A 16,802-nucleotide genomic window follows, 5' to 3' on the forward strand; every position below is an offset into this window, starting at 1 on the left:
CAGACAAACAGATAGATAGAGAACATTCTAAAAAAAAATTTGTTTAGACTTCTATTGCTTTTATTAAAAAAAACCCTTTCAATTTTTTTTTAATAGATGACAATGGAACGGTCACCCCGCCTGGGCTAACGGTATACGCTGACGAGGCACCAGTGAACAATAGCAGGTAAGAATAAAAAGGCAGGTCAGTTGGCCCATCGTGATTAATACACCTGGAATTCAGCACGACGATTTCCACAAGGGACCACGTGGGGGTCGACCTGACAACGAATATTGCTATCAATGTGACTGGTAGTGCGCCTTACTAACAATCCCTTCCCCCCTGAAACCCCTTCTGTTAACTACATAATCTTAAATCCCTATTGCCGTCACGGTGAGCGTAACACTCGACGTGGCCACTTTTTCACTGTTTCCACTACTGCTAATGCATGGAACTAACAGCAAAGTTAGCTCCATCTAACATTTAGTTTTTGTTTTATTTCAATCGGTTCATATAATAAATAAAAAAGTTACATCAATCTAAGGAATCACATATAAAATTCTTTACTTTTAATAACTTTCTTTCTTCTTTCCTTTTCTACAATGTTTCTAGCAAATAAATTTCATTTCATTTCATTTCATTTCATTTCTAACTTAAGACCTAAATTGTTACAACATGAAATAGCATGAAATAGAAAAGCAATAAATGATTGAATTGAATTGAATTAAAATAACCGAACAGTTGAATTGGCTGAAACTTTTTTTTTATTATATATATTGATTTTCGAAAAATTTTTACCCTGTCTACTCTGTGTACTCGTGCGAAGTCTGGTCGAATCACTAGTATACTATATATTTACTTAAAGATATTCAATGTATATATTGTGGCGAAATATAAAAAGATAGTATAAAATTTTGTCACGTATTTATAATTATTGGAATTAGTTTAGTATGTATATATATTCATATGTACGTATGCCGCGTGGTCCCGGCATAGAATTGTCCACCCCCACCTTTCCCGTGGGTGTCGTAAGAGGCGATTAAGGAAACTTAATAGTCGAGGAATAAACAACAGCGTCCCTTTTATATCCAAATATCTCCAAAGCCTAATTGCGGTTGTCGATCCGTCTGCCAAGCGTGGCAACCACTGGCAAAACTCCCTAAGGACGAGACTTATGTTCAGCAGTGGACAGTTAAAGGCTGATATGGTGATGATGATGACGACGATGAACAATCGACCCGGCCATAAGACAATCTGCTGATGTCCAATTATTATACAATAGAATCTCAATTACCCGAATGAAATAAAACCAGGGGTAATGATGATTCTGATGATGATGATGATCCAGGGGTAATAATGAGGATTCGAGATGATGATGAAATTATATTTCATCATCATATTGAAATACACACAAATACAGCTAGTTGCTTCACGCCACAGACACAGATAGAAAAAATAGAAAAAAAAAATCATTAGTTGTTAGAGAAACATCGTGTATATTCCCCAATAGCAAAGCAATTGAGGAAAATGAATTCATATATGCACGTAGAGTATAAAATTAGCGGGTATCGGACTTAGCATACCGGTGTTTGTTGCTTCAGATTACAATGTCCCTTTTTTATTCTATCATATTTATAGATATTATATAAAAATGTAATGTATACGATGTGGCATATGTGTATATATGTATACATATGTATGATTATCCATGTATACATATGTATATTTCAGAGATTTTCCTTCCACGAATGCTCAGGTTATGGCATGAATTCCCTGTCGAAGTTTTCCCAAGAGACCATAGCATGGATTTCTTCAAAAAGGGGATAAAGAGGTATCTTCAGGGTCGGCAACGCGCGCGTAATACCCCTGATATTGCAGGCGTTCATAGGCTACGGTAACCATTATATCGTACTTACATACTTGTTTAACTGTTATTTACGACTTGATGCTGTGTACACATATTTTTGGAGGATTAGCTAGAATAAAAAGATTATTGTACCGTATAAATTAATATAATATAATATAATAACCGTGAAGCAGTTGTGTTTGCATGGCTGTGTTTCGGTTTGAAGGGTGGGATGCGGCAGTGAATTTACTGGGTACAGAGGAATAACACCCGAGTCCTTAGGAATGGCAACGCTTGGGGAGTTATCATGGGCGAAACAGTATACTCTGTTATGTCCATGGTACTGCTCATGTCTATAGGCGACGGTTACCACTTTCCATCAGGTGGGCCGTCAGCTTGTTTGCCATTCTAAGTCGTATAAAAAAATGTGTACCTATTTAATAAACTCAAACGCACACTTATCCGATTTTAAGAATTCTTTCACACACAGAAAACTACATTAACAGCGAATAATAAGATCCATATTAAATAAATAAAAAAAATACATAGATCATCTATCTATCTACCTGTGCAAAGCCAGGGTAGATCACTAGTAAAGTGATGAATACAAATATATAAAAATTTCGACAAGAATATTCACTACAATAAAAATAACCTAAATTAATCATCAGCTAAAAGTAGACGTCCAAAACCGTAAAGCTGTTTAAAAGAAATAATAAGTAAAAACGGTAAATACCGATTCACGACTCCGTGGCACAACACTAGCTACTTACAAATAGACAATAAACTAACACGTTGGCGGATTCAAACACGTTCTCGTGTCCGGCCCGACGGTGCTCGAGGCTTTATTTACATAATTTTATTACCGATTCAAATATATTAATAACTTTACAAAATTAGATCTACATTTATTAATTACGATACGTCTCAACCATTCTGTCACCATGCAGTTTGCATGCTGTACTTTTGTTCCGGTTTTTTTTATGGGGTAATAAAGGAACGGTAACACCGCTCGCGTTGTCGGTATACGCTGGGGGGACACCAGCGAGGCATGATAGGTGAGGATGGAGTCATCACAGAGTCATACATCTCATACCCCATCAGATTGACCTACGCGCAGTTCCCTACTGAATACCATCGTGCTTAATTCCTAACAAATTCGTTACGATGGATTAACTCCACATATAATTCTCTCAGTGCTCAGTGAACCTAGGCGCGCAGTCAGGCTCGTGCTGGCGTCACAGTCGCTCACGACTAAGGATCACGAACTGATTCCGAAACTAGTTGGACTTTTTTCGATCTAATTACAGGTAACTTAAACTGGTAGTTATTATAATAAAATTCCATAACAGCACATTCAGAATACATAATACACATTCCCTGCATATGAATCTAACGTCTTAATATATAAACGCAAATTTTATATCCAAATACGAAATGGATTTGGAAGAAAAATAATTTAAGTATGGATAAAAACAGAAACAAAGAGTTCTTTTGCCTGAGGAAATCTGAAAAAAAAAAACATCGATATCCAGATGGAAAGCACTACAACAAAAAAAAAACTGCATTCTTTTGTCTGACACGTAATCAAAAAAAAAAAAAAAAAAAAAACTGACGATATCCAGAAATAGAAAGTACTACAATAATAAAAAAAAAAAACAATATTTTGCATTCTTTTGCCTGACATGTAAATTAAAAAAAAAATCTACAAACCTTTTGATTTATCTTGGCATTCTTGGCAGCCTTCACAATCGTCGGCTTTGGTGCTGGAGGCGTGACGACCGGCTCTGTTGACAAACGTCATATTATAATAGAGAAATATAGTAAAAAAAAAACATTAAAAAAAATGGGATCAAACTGCCACATTGCTAGAAATATACCCGATCAGGTCCTTCCCGCGGTTCCCCCCGGAAACCATCATGGTTAATTCTTCATCAGGATGGAGCAACTGACCTGTTTTCATCTTCACCTATCATCTCTTCACTGGTGCACTGCCAACGTAGAAGACGTTGATTAGCGCAGGCGTAGTTACCATTCCATTACTACCCATAAAGTAAAACACTGTAGTCTCTAGAATGGTAACACATGAGGGGGTACCATGGGCGTCACATTGCATTTATCTATAAGCGACGGTTACCAGTTACCATCAGGTGGGCCGTCAGCTTGTTTGCCATTTTAAATTGAATAAAAAAAAAAATTTAACAGCAGTAAAATCACGGCTGTATGCTTATATTACATCTATTTACCTGTAGGTGGCTGCGCCCTGCCCTGCTGCTGTGGCTGTAATGGTGACCTCTTCTCCTCGAGAACCGCTGGTGCCGGCGGGGGAGGAGCACCCGTGCTGCTTCCACGTAACTGTTGGAAGAAACAGACCATTGTTAAGTTTACGTCAGATTTTAGTATAAAGATAGGTTATATTCATAGACAGCGTGGCAACTACTGACAAAACCCTCCAAGAGGGGGGCCTATGTTAGGCAATGACGATGATGATGATGTACAGCATAAAATTAAATAATATAGTAAGATGACATTGTATGTGCACAATTTACCTAGTACAAGTCATATATAAGGACGCTGTATTTCCCAGTGATTGGTTTTATGAGTTTCCTTGTAATTTAGTATTACTTACTTAGTATTTATGTTTTAATCAAGCGCGAGAGGCCCCCGTATTTTTTTTAATGGGTGAAAATGACATGGCAACCCCGCCTGCGCTGCCGGTACACACCGGCGGAGCATCAGTAAAAGATGATAGGTGAGGATGAAAAGGCAGGTCTGTTAGCCTATCATGAATTCAACGTTAAATTAGTGACGATAGTTTCTAAAGGTAACCGCGTGGAAGTCGACCTGATAGGGTACATTGATAGCGACGAGGACTAACCTCCCCATTACTAACAATCGTATTGAAATAGTAAATATAAATATCAACGTCCACGCGGTTCCCCTGGAAACCAACCTGGCCAACTGACCTGCTTTCATCCTAACCTATCATCTTTCACTGGTGCCCCGCCAGCATACACCGATAGCACAAGCAAGATTACCACTCCAATATCACCCCATTAAAACCAAATTGACCTGCCTTTTCATCCTCACCTATCATCCCTCACTGGTGCCCCGCCAGTGTACACCGAGAGCGCAGGCGGGTGTTACCATTTCATTATAATCAATTAAAAAAAAACCGACGTCGTGAAGTAGCAGCCGCAGCCGATTTTTTACAACGAATCAACTGAACTAGTAAGCAAACCGGTTTTTGGCCAATTTAAAAAGTTGTATGCCTCAAATCAAAAGAGCAAAGTTCAAGGTGTTTAGAAATTAATTAAATTGGGGGACTATTGGTGTACCCTTACTGATGTTATAAATGTCATGTTATAAATATAATAGATTAGTTTCTTTTTTTTTTTTTATACAACTTAGAATGGCAAACAAGCTGACGGCCCACCTGATGGAAAGTGGTAACCGTCGCCCATAGACATGAGCAGTACCGTGGACATAACAGAGTATACTGTTTCGCCCACGATACCCTCCATGCGTTGCCATTCCTGAGGACTCAAAAGTTATTCCTCTGTACCCTGTAAATTCACAGCATATCTCACCCTTCAACCTCAGGGGTACCACTGTCCCATTCGTGTTTCATCCGTAAAGCAGTTGTGTTTGCATGGCTGTGTTTCGGTTTAAAGGGTGGGATATGACAGTAAATTTACAGGGTACAGAGGAATAACACCAGAGTCCTCAGGAATGGAGGTCCTCCTTTTTGAAGTCGGTTGAAAAGTGAGTACGTTTGATAAATTTTGGAGTTTTAACGGAAGTTAAATACAGGAAGTTCACGGAACCCTACAATATACGACTTCGACTCGTGTACACTGGCTTTTTTACAGAATTGCGTTGGAAGTTTAATAAAAAGTTTTCGAGTGAGCGGTTTTTTGCGACTTCGGTGTGGCCACTAAGTCAGCGTGTCATCAAGAGTAAGCGGTGAGCGGATTTGATTTTTTTTTAAATAGATGATAATGGAATGGTTACCCTTCCTGCTTTATTTATATGCTGGCGGGGCACCAGTGAGGGATGACAGTTGAGAATAAAAGCAGCAGGTCAGATGACCCATCGTGACAAATTTACTAAGAATTAACCAAAATAGTTTCCAGGGGGAATCTCGTGGAGGTAGAACTGTTAGAGTATATCGCTAGCAATGGGGCTGTTAGATCCCATTACAAACAATCCCTTTCCCCCAAGGGAGAGGATTTTGATCATCAGTGATAGGTTGCATACCCAAGTGTTTGTTGCCTGGCTACTAATAACACGTTATCTTAGTAAGTACGTGTGACACTTACTATTTACTAGCTGATACCCGCATGAATCAGTGTATAATGTATCCTATGTGTTGAATTACGATATAACCTATCTATATACCAAATTTTATTCCAATCCGTTCAGCCGTTTAAGCGTGATTGAGTAAAAACCATACAAATATATTTATAAACTTTCTTTTTTTTAAATATATTTATTAATTGCTATTACCTGTAACCGGCGAGCATGCATGAAAAGATTGATGAATTTTGAGAAAGCGAAAGAGGCTTGTTTGAATCGAAGCATTTGGCGTTCCATTATTTCTGCTTACTCCAATGGTAGACAGCCGTGACAGATGTACCGTCTGCATAGGTATCTCCCATAGATATGCTAGTGAATTTGAAGAAAGCATTACCGCAAGAAAGGTATCATGGGCATACCAATGTCCAATTACATAAGTCATCTGCTTGTTAGCCTTTCCAAGTTCTATAGGAGTAAAAAGACAAACAATCCAAGACAATTGTCAAGTGCTTTAATTGTCACTAAAGCATTAAGGCTTAAAACCTGTTCCCTTTTTGCTATATTGACATAGCCGATATTGCGTGGTCAAGCTGTAAGTTAAGTTCATCTAACTAACTGATGAATCCTGTTCATGGACTATACACAGTATTTTGTTTCTGCAGGCTTTTGTTGTACCATCACATGTCAAAAAATAAAAGAAAACATATCCAATACCTATATGTAGTTATATATTATCTATATAGTAGTATTCGGGAACAAAGTTTCCATAGCAAAAACCGCAAAGTTATCGTAGCGTTGCGACCTAGTTATTAAAACCATTTCCCAATTATCATCCTTGAATGGCATCGATTACAAAGTCCTTCGAGCGAAGTATCGTCTAAATTCGAAGCGTATTCCAATTTGTTGATCGTTCTTCAATCATTTCTTATTATTAGCTTCAAGTTGTTTGATCAAAAAACTCGTTTAGGCGCAGATAATACTTTGGCTAGAACTTCTATAAAACTTCTCAATTTTAACGTTATTTAAAACGATTTCATTTCAAGCACCTTACAACGGGCCGAGATTCTGAATGCATTTATTTAAAAAACTGGACAAACCCTACTCGTAGATATATGATTTTGCGATTTAAATTTAAAATTTCCTTATATGTCTACATAGCATCTTCACGTACATTACGTATATTATTTTCTCCATTGCAAATTAATCTTAACAGATCCCATTCATTATGCAGAAAACTTTTTCAGGCAACCACATGCGAGTACCATAAATATGAATTAATTACAGCCATTTCTTTATTGAATACATTTGTGCCAACACTTTACACGGTCAGTTGGGTCCGATGTTATCAACCATTACTATAGAATGAAAAAGGCGAGCGACGAACAGGAACCGTTTTAATTAATACTTTTCTGGAAACTTACATATTGATGTCAGCCATGCAACTTAGCCAACAAGCTTAGAACCTCGATTTAAATGATTCTTATCATTGGTAATAGATGGAATAATACATTTTATTTTTTAAACCACCATCGAGAGTATCTCTGCACATTTTAGAGGTTGACAGGTAGGGAATGCCTATAGCATTAAGTCCTACTTTTGTACCATACTTTTTTGGTCAACGGTAAAAGATTAAATGATAAAGTAAATATATTACCAAACTATTACGACGCTGATAAATCCCATTTCACTCTACATAAAACCGTTTATACTATATAGTATACATACTACATACTATATAGTATATATAGTATACTGTATACATTTTACGAATATATATATATTCGTAAAATGTATACAGTCTAAGCTAACATTATAAAAAGGAAACATCCAGTTTTCAACCCCGTCTTCAAAAAGAACTTCTTTTTTTATAGGTAGTTTATTCTCTACTAGATAGATTTTTTATGTTTGTTATACCTCATAATTAACTTTATTTAGAAGTACATTTCAGAATACAGAGGAATAACACCTGAGTCCTCAGGAATGGCAACGCATGGGGGTATCATGGGCAAAACAGTATACTCTGTTATGTCCATGGTACTGCTCATATCTATAGGCGACGGTTACCACTTTCCATCAGGTGGACCGTTAGCTTGTTTGCCAGTCTAATTTGTATAAAAAAAAAATTAACGGAATTCCGTTACATCTAAATGAAGTCGGTTCATTTGTAGGACACAATCTTTAATTATCGTATGTAATAGATGAAATAAAAACAAATACATAATGGATCTCAAAAATAAATAAAGAATCCTCAGTAATATTATAAATATGAAAACGAGTTTGTTTGTTTGTATATCTGCTATAATCTTAGTGCCTTAACGACTTAACACATCACTACAAAATTTTGTATATACGTACTGTAAAAGAAACAAGCAACGCTACTATTTATCCGTGCGTGAAGATATCTCGGTCACGCAGACGAAGTCGCGGGTAAAAACTAGTAAATAACAGATATTAATAGCATAGACGTTCACTGTGAGAGAACGCTGTACAGCATCAAGGTCACCATTTTATTATTCAATAAAGTTTAGATAAATAAACGTCACCTTACAATACGCTAACCTCGTGGCCCAACGATCAAACCGCGTGTCGAGGTTTGGTTGTGTCAATAAAAATGGCGGTCGCTTTTTGCCGCCAATACGGTGCTGGTCGTTGACTCCATCGGGCAGATGGTGATGAAATTCAAGTATACTCATTACTCGCTTTTACCAGTGACTTCGTCCATGTGACCGGCATAAAAGTAGTCTATATTGGGCATTGATAATATCGACAACGTGGGAGTGGAGAGGAGGGGGGGAAGTTAGTAATAGGATCTAACTGACCCATTGCTAACAATACAGCCTATCAGGTTGACCTCTACGTGGATTCCTCTGGAAACCATCGTGAACAATTCTTGGCGATGGGCTAACAGACCTGCTGCATTCTCACCTATCTTCCCTCACTGGTGGCCCATCAGCGTATACCGTTAGCGCAGGCGGGGTTACTATTCCATTATCACCCATTAAAAAAAAAAGAGTCAGGCGTTATTCCTCTGTACCCAGTAAATTCACTGCCATATCCCACCCTTCAAACCGAAACACGGCCATGCAAACACAACTGGTTCACGGTTGAAACACGAATGGAACAGAGGTGGCTAACCAAACAACTTTTGTACAAAGTCTCCCTCAAGCATTTATTACTTTACAATATCAATCACATAATCAGGATTTGTCAATCAATTGAATATGTGACGTACTTAACTTGTATTACGTTTCAAAACTGCATATTGTATTATAACTTTTAATTGGAAATAATCTATACAGATCACCTTGCATTTAATACTCTAAAGATAATACTTTTTTTATATACAACTTAGAATAGCAAACAAGCTGACGGCCCACCTGATGGAAAATGGTAACGGTTGCCTTTTTTTTATACCACGGAGGTGGCAGACAAGCATACGGCCCACCTGATGGTAAGTGGTTACCGTAGCCTATGAACGCCTGCAATACCAGAGGTATTACGCGCGCGTTGCCGACCCTGAAGAAACCTCTTTACCCCCTTTTGAAGAACCCCATGTTGTAGTCTCTTGTGAAAACCTCCGCAGGGAGCTCATTCCATAACCTAAGTGTTCGTGGGAGGAAACATCTCTGAAACCGCGTTGTACGCGACCATTTAGGCTGTAAGGCCTATAGACATGAGAAGTACCATGGACATAACAGAGTATACTGTTTCGCCAATGATACCCCCCATGCGTTGCCATTCCTGAGTACTCAGGTGTTATTCCTCTGTACCAAGTAAATTCACGCCATATCCCACCCTTCAAACCGAAACACAGCCATGCAAACACAACTGCTTCACGGTTGAAACACGAATGGGACAGAGGTGGCCAAGCAAACGACTTTTGTACAAAGTCTCCCTCTGGTGAAAAATTGTTTTTCTTTCATTCTTTACATATTCATTTCCTGTTAAATTTTATAATAACGTTTACGCTACACGCACTAAAGTGTATGTGATTGATGACCACAAACCGCTGTTACGCGACTATCAATCGCTTATCTCAAGGCTGGCTGATAACTTGTTGTAACTGATAAGCTGTGTCTTCAACTGTTGCTAGTTACAATTATATAATTAGTGTTACACACACACACACGTTTCAGGAGTTATCATCGCGTGAGGTAGATGGCGCCTGCGTACGTTTGAAACAAGTACCAGAGGGAGACTTGTGTACAAAAGTAGTTTGCTTGAACACCTCTGTTCCATTCGTGTTCCAACCGTGAAGCTGTTGTGTTTGCATGGCTGTGTTTCGGTTTGAAGGGTGGGATATGGCGTGAATTTACTGGATACAGAGGAATAACATCTGAGTCCTCAGGAATGGCAACGCATGGGGGATATCATAGGCGAAACAGTATACTCTGTTATGTCCACGGTATTGTTCATGTCTACAGGCGACGGTTACCACTTTCCATCAGGTGAACCGTTAGCTTGTTTGCCATTCTAACTTGAATAAAAAAAAAGTACTTACTATATTTTTTTTATGGGTGAAAATGGAATGGTAACCCCGCCCGCGCTATCGGTATACACCGACGAGGTACCAGTGGAAGATGATAGGTGAGAATGAATGCAGATCAATTGACCCACCATGTTGACTTCTATAAGAATTAACAATAATGGTTTGCAGGGGGAACCGCGTGGAGGTCGACCTGAGAGAGTATATTGCTAGCAATGGGGCTACTAGACCACATTACTAACAATTCCTCCCCCCCCCCCCCTCTCCATACTATAAGTATATTGAAGACTTACGGTTTTACTACAAAAAAAATATTTAGGCATTATTCATGTAAACAGTGTTTATAACAAAACTATCAGCCCCCCCTTCTCCATTTTTTTAAAACTAAATGTTTATACAAACCTATTTTAACTATTACACTGTTATGTCCGTGTAAACATAGGCCTCCCCTTGGGGGGTTTTGCTACAAGTCGCCACGCTTAACAGGCGGTTTGACAACCTCAGTCAAGCTTTGGAAATGTTTTAAGAGTGACGCCGCTGCCCATCCAGGCAGCCTCCGTATCATCATCCACGTCAGCTGCTCCAAAAACAAAAGTTTTTTCCACCTTTTTTTGGTTAAAAATGTTCAGTTTCAATCAGTAAACGCAACGTTTACTGGTCGCAAATAATTCACAAACAATATCTCAAATTTATCAGCTGAGCAAACAGTTCTGGACCGCGCAAGTTATGGAAGACAATATTTCGCACATTGTCTCAGTCACAAGGTCGTGACGTCACAATACATTAGTACGTTAAACGCTACCGTGCAAACAATAGCTACGTTGCTATTACCACTTACCCCATTATCGAATACAAAGAAGATTATACAAAGTTATATACAAATATATATGTATTTTACCAGAGGGAGACTTTGTACAAAAGTCGATTGCTTGGGTACCTCTGTCCCATTCGTGTTTCAACCGTGAAGCAGTTGTGTTTGCGTGGCTGTGTTTCGGTTTGAAGGGTAGGATATGCTTGAATTTACTGGGTACAGAGGAATAACGCCTGAATCCTCAGGAATGGCAACGCTTGGGGGTATCATGGGCGAAACAGTATACTCTGTTATGTCCATGGTACTGCTCATTTCTATAGGCGACGGTTACCACTTTCCATCAGGTGGGCCGTCAGCTTGTTTGCCATTCTAAGTTGTATAAAAAAAACAGCTCGTCTAAAGTTAAACGGTCACTGTAGCCTATGGACACCCGCAACACTAGGAGTGTCACATGCGCATTGTCGACACTGAAGAAATCTTAATATAACATTTTTTGTCCAGTCGATCGTGGCAAGGCAAAAAATATAATATTTTGCCTAATCTAGCGCAAGATGCTCGGACGCAATGCTCACACTAATATAAATAAGTGGAGGAAAGGTATTGTTAGTAATGGAGACTGAGAATCCCATTGCTAGCAATATACCCAATCAGGTCGACCTCCTCGCGGTTCCCCCTGGCAACTATCATGGTTAATTCCTGATGAATTCATCATGATGGGCTAACTGGCCTTCATCATTTCGTTTTCATTCTCATCTAACACCCTTCACTGGTGCCCCGCCAGCGTATCCCGTTAGCGCAGGCGGGGCTACCATACCATTCTCACCCATCAAAAATAAAAAAAAAATAAGTAGTTACTAAGAACAATTTTCAGTTTTATGTTTTCACCCTCTTAAAAAAATAAAAAAAATATACCACAATACTACATAATTGTGAACTGAACTATGTCGTTTCATTTGTGATTTCAAGAAGTGTGTAATTGGTAGATCGCATAGGGTTTCGTTGGTAAACAGTAGATTTTGGGTCTAGTCGAGTCGGTCATCCCTGATGTAATTGTGTCTTAAGAATAAATATCCAGGTAGAACTGCCAGTCTCGTGAACCAATAATAATAATAATTAGATTACTTTAATAAAACGAAATGGAAATTTAAACAAACAATTAATACGCTCTACTCGTGTTATACAAATCAAAAATATGTTACTAATTTCATTCGGAAAGTGTTTCTGTGAAACAAAACTTGTTACGATACGATTCATCGTTTTTATCGCATTGTTCAATCGATAAATCGATAATTGATAATCGATTGACTTATGGTCGGCTCAATTATTCGTCGGTTTACATTTTCGTTTACATTTATTGATAAATATGAAAGTGGGTTTGTTCATTTGTTTGTCCGTCATAAAATTTGGCGTACACGTAATATTTGGTACGGAGAAGGACAGGACACAGACTGCTTTTTATTCTGGACAATGTACACGGAATATGGGATGACAACGGACGATATCTTGGGTAAAGAAAACCTAATGTTTGAATGAAATAGAAACAAAGTGTCACAATTTGGCACAAGTCCAAAGCCGAATCCGAAACGTCTGTCAACCACCTCGTCTGGAGATATTTCTATTTATGGGCAGAATATGTTTCTTTTTTCAAATTTTTGGATAGAGTTAGTTATCTAGTCACAAATAAAGAATTCAGTTATATACAGTTACATATCTGTCAAGCCTATCTCCCTTTAAAGTAGGCAGAAACAATGGAACGCCAAATGCTTCGATTCAAACAGTGCTCTTTCGCTTCTTCCACATTTAATAATCTATTCATACACGTTCGCCAGTTACGGGTACTTTTAATTTGGCCCTTCTTCAGCACGTCGCCTATTTGGTCGACGTACGTCCGTCTAGGGCGGCCCCTACCGATATCTCCATTCATTCTTGCTCGATAAATCTCTTTCGTAATTCTTCTTTCGCCCATCCTCTCCAAATGGCCAAACCAATGCAAGCATTCCCCTTTAGATTTTTGTCACTACATCATCTTTCAGTCCACGCTACTCTCTAATCACAATTGCTTTTACTTATCAAGCTATTTCTCTGCTCAATTCTCTGATTGTTCAGCAGCCGGATATTGATATATTTAATGACAAAATAGATATATTTTTTAAATGTTGTTTAAATTTTTTTAAGTTTGTAAAATAAACCTATGGCTCACTACACGTTTTGGGAGACTGTAAGTGTGGTGAGTAATTTATCTGTACTTATAATAAATCTGTAAAGAGATCAATTCTGTACATGAAATATATTTCTAAAATAACTATCAGGGGGTGATTAGTGATCGATACTGGTGTCGAAAATGCAATCAGCAAAATTTTTGCCTGTCTGTCTGTAAGTTCGTTATAGAAACAAAAACTACTCGACGGATTTTAACGAAACTTGGTACAATTATTCCTCACACTCCTGGGCAGGTTATAGTATATTTTTCGTCACGCTACGATCAATAGGAGCAGAGCAGTGACGACGCAAACGCGAAGTCGCAGGCAACAGCTAGTAAATAAATAAATCACACTGTTTCTTCTCGGTTGGTGTCATAAGCCGCTAGATGGCGTTCTTTGTTATTTTTACATTGCGCGTGGTTAGATAACGTCGTTGTGACTGTATTATCTTAACAACCAACTAATTTCATATATTTCAAATTGAATCATTTGATATATTCTAATATTTAATTTGGAAGGTTTAGGTGTCTGTTCGTTTGGAAGATCCATCATTGTATAATTAAAGACTGTGTCCCACAAAAAAAAACAACCACACTTCAATTGTGACAAGAAGTTATTTTGATTTAAAAATTACTGCGCCGATTTTGATAAAATCTCTATGGGGCCAATCTCTAAGTATATCCTTTTAGATAAAAAAAGAATTTTCCAAATCTGTTCACAGCTGACGGAGTTATGGGGCAACAAACATACAAAAAAAATACAACCGCATCGATAACCGCCTTATTTTTGAAAAATCCAAAATCAGGCACTATTCACCTGTATTCGTGTCGCGGAAGTTCCTATAGAGAATTTCAAATATAAAAGAATTTTATAACAAATATTACCTGAAGCAAATACAAAGCAATATTAAAAAGTGAAGCTGTCTCACACAGCAATTGTCAACTGTTGGCTTCGGGCCAATTTTTTGGGCCATTTCACAGACATACAGATATGATGTAACGTACAGACATAAACCCCTATTCATAAAAACCTGTTTAAACAATTACACTGTTTTGTCACTTTCTTTCAAATCGGGAATTTAGCACAAAAGAATGAGACAACAAAAGAGTTTTATCTACACTATTATTATGAAGAGGAATGATTTGTTTTTTTGTGTGTATGTATGTTTGTAATAAATAACTCAAAAACTACGTTGACGATTTCAAAAATCCTTTCACTATTAGCAAGCTACATCCACCCTGAGTAACATAGGCTATATTTATTGCTAAAAAAGATTAGGGATCCTTACTAAAATTTTAATAACTCAAGGTGTACAAAAAATGCTATAAAATATCTTTGGTCGCGTGCGCTGCGGAAACTATTGGTGATAGAACAAAAGTATGTTCTACAATATTGAAGGAAATATCGATAACTACAAAAAACTTCGCGACACTATATGTCCAACTATTATCGTTATGTCACAGTAACCACTTTATAAAATGTAGAAATGTCCACCCGTGCGGAGCCGGAACGGGCCGCTAGTAGCTAATATAGATTTATGAGGTTTATTTATTAATTTATTTATTTATTCATTTAGGCACAGCAACAGTACAATTCACATTACATTGACTATAATAAGCTTTATAACTAAGTAATTGTTTTAAAATTGATCTTTTTTTATGAATAAGAGGGTATTTTACAAAACAAACACTTAACGTCTTTGTTTCACAAAAAAAAGCTTATTTCTATCGTGGCAAAATTTTGTTTTAAATACCAAACTACTGGGCCAATTTTGATGATATTTCTATGGGTTCAGTCTGAAAGTACATCATTCGTATAAAAAAAAATCCAAATCCTAACTAATATTATAAATGTGAAAGTGAGTTTGTTTGTTACGCTTTCACGCCTAAACCGCTGAATCTATTATGAGGAATTTTTGTATAGAGATTGATATGACCCTGGAGATAGTCATAAGCTACTTTTTCTTGCGAAAAACTTATAGGGGGTGGGGTGAGGGAGGGATAACTTTTATATTAAACTTTTTATTGAATCGTCCAATTTACTTCAAACGTTGCAGAATTATTATATACAATTACATATTTGAAGTATACATATTTTTTTAATTCTTTTTGTAACGATTTTATCTCTACCTATTTCAACTGTCAGAAATCAACAATCAGAATTTTGAATAAAATCAATATTAACGCGAGCGAAGCCGCGGATAAATGCTAGTAGATTTATAAATGATAGACTTCTGTTGTAACAAAGGTAAAAAAAAAAATTAAAACTGCGTTCTACAAAAAAAAAGAAACCCAGCTTCAGTTATGGCAAAACCAGTTATTTTGATATAATAATTAAATTACTGAACCGATTTTGATAAAGTTTCTATGGGACCGATTAGTAAGAATATCAACCTTCAAAATATTCAAAATAGATTTACAACCGATGCAGTTATGAGAGGCAACAAACATAAAAAAAATATATTATGTATTGTAAAATAAATGTATGTATTGAGTACCTTCTACTTTTTACAGTCACCTAAAAATAAAACTAAATTGAACACCTCATTTTTCGAAGTCGATTAAAACAATTTCTTTTTTCAAAAAAATATTCCAGGCTCCGTCGCGAATATGAATGATGTCAAATGTCTCATCTTTGTACGCGACCTTGACATTGACCTTGAGTTTTAAAGGTCACGCGGCTCATCCACCCACCCTTATACACTTTCATAAATAATTCAATATTGCCAAGTATCCCGAGATGGATGGACGGCCAGTTGTGATATTATTTTTTTTATACAACTTAGAATGGCAAACAAGCTGACGGCCCACCTGATAAAAAGTGGTAACCGTCGCCTATAGACATGAGCAGTACCATGGACATAACAGAGTATACTATTTCGCCTATGATACTGCCCATGCGTTGCCATTCCTGAGGACTCAGGTGTTATTCCTCTGTACCCAGTAAATTCACGCCAACTTCAACTTTCTTCATGCACATTTTTACTTTAATATTTAAGAAGCATGATCAATGAGGGCCGACTCGAATATCTTTTTTAATGGGTGAAAATGGAATGGATACCAGTTAATGATGATAGAATAACAACAGATCAGTTGACCCATCGTGAGGAATTCATCAGGAATTAATCTCAATGGAGACGAGTGGAGGTCATTCTGATTGGGCATGTTGCTAAAAATAAG

The 16,802-nt window shown here is 37.4% G+C and overlaps 1 protein-coding gene across 3 annotated transcripts in view; it reads right to left on the bottom strand.

The window, feature by feature from the left end:
• Window positions 1–16,802, bottom strand: part of LOC113520924 (la-related protein 1) — a 105,189-nt gene that overhangs the window by 63,693 nt on the left and 24,694 nt on the right. For all 3 annotated transcript variants that reach the window (XM_031911861.2, XM_031911860.2, XM_052892470.1), the window contains exons 2-3: window positions 4,073–4,181; window positions 3,540–3,613 (exon numbers count right to left, since the gene is read on the bottom strand). In XM_031911861.2, coding sequence (XP_031767721.2) covers window positions 3,540–3,613; window positions 4,073–4,181 — 183 coding nt within the window. The remainder of the gene's footprint in view (window positions 1–3,539; window positions 3,614–4,072; window positions 4,182–16,802) is intronic.

This window comes from Galleria mellonella, unplaced genomic scaffold, assembly GCF_026898425.1.
Source record: "Galleria mellonella isolate WM207_F2 unplaced genomic scaffold, CSIRO_AGI_GalMel_v1 utg158, whole genome shotgun sequence".
In the NCBI taxonomy this organism is placed as follows: Eukaryota; Metazoa; Arthropoda; class Insecta; order Lepidoptera; family Pyralidae; genus Galleria; species Galleria mellonella.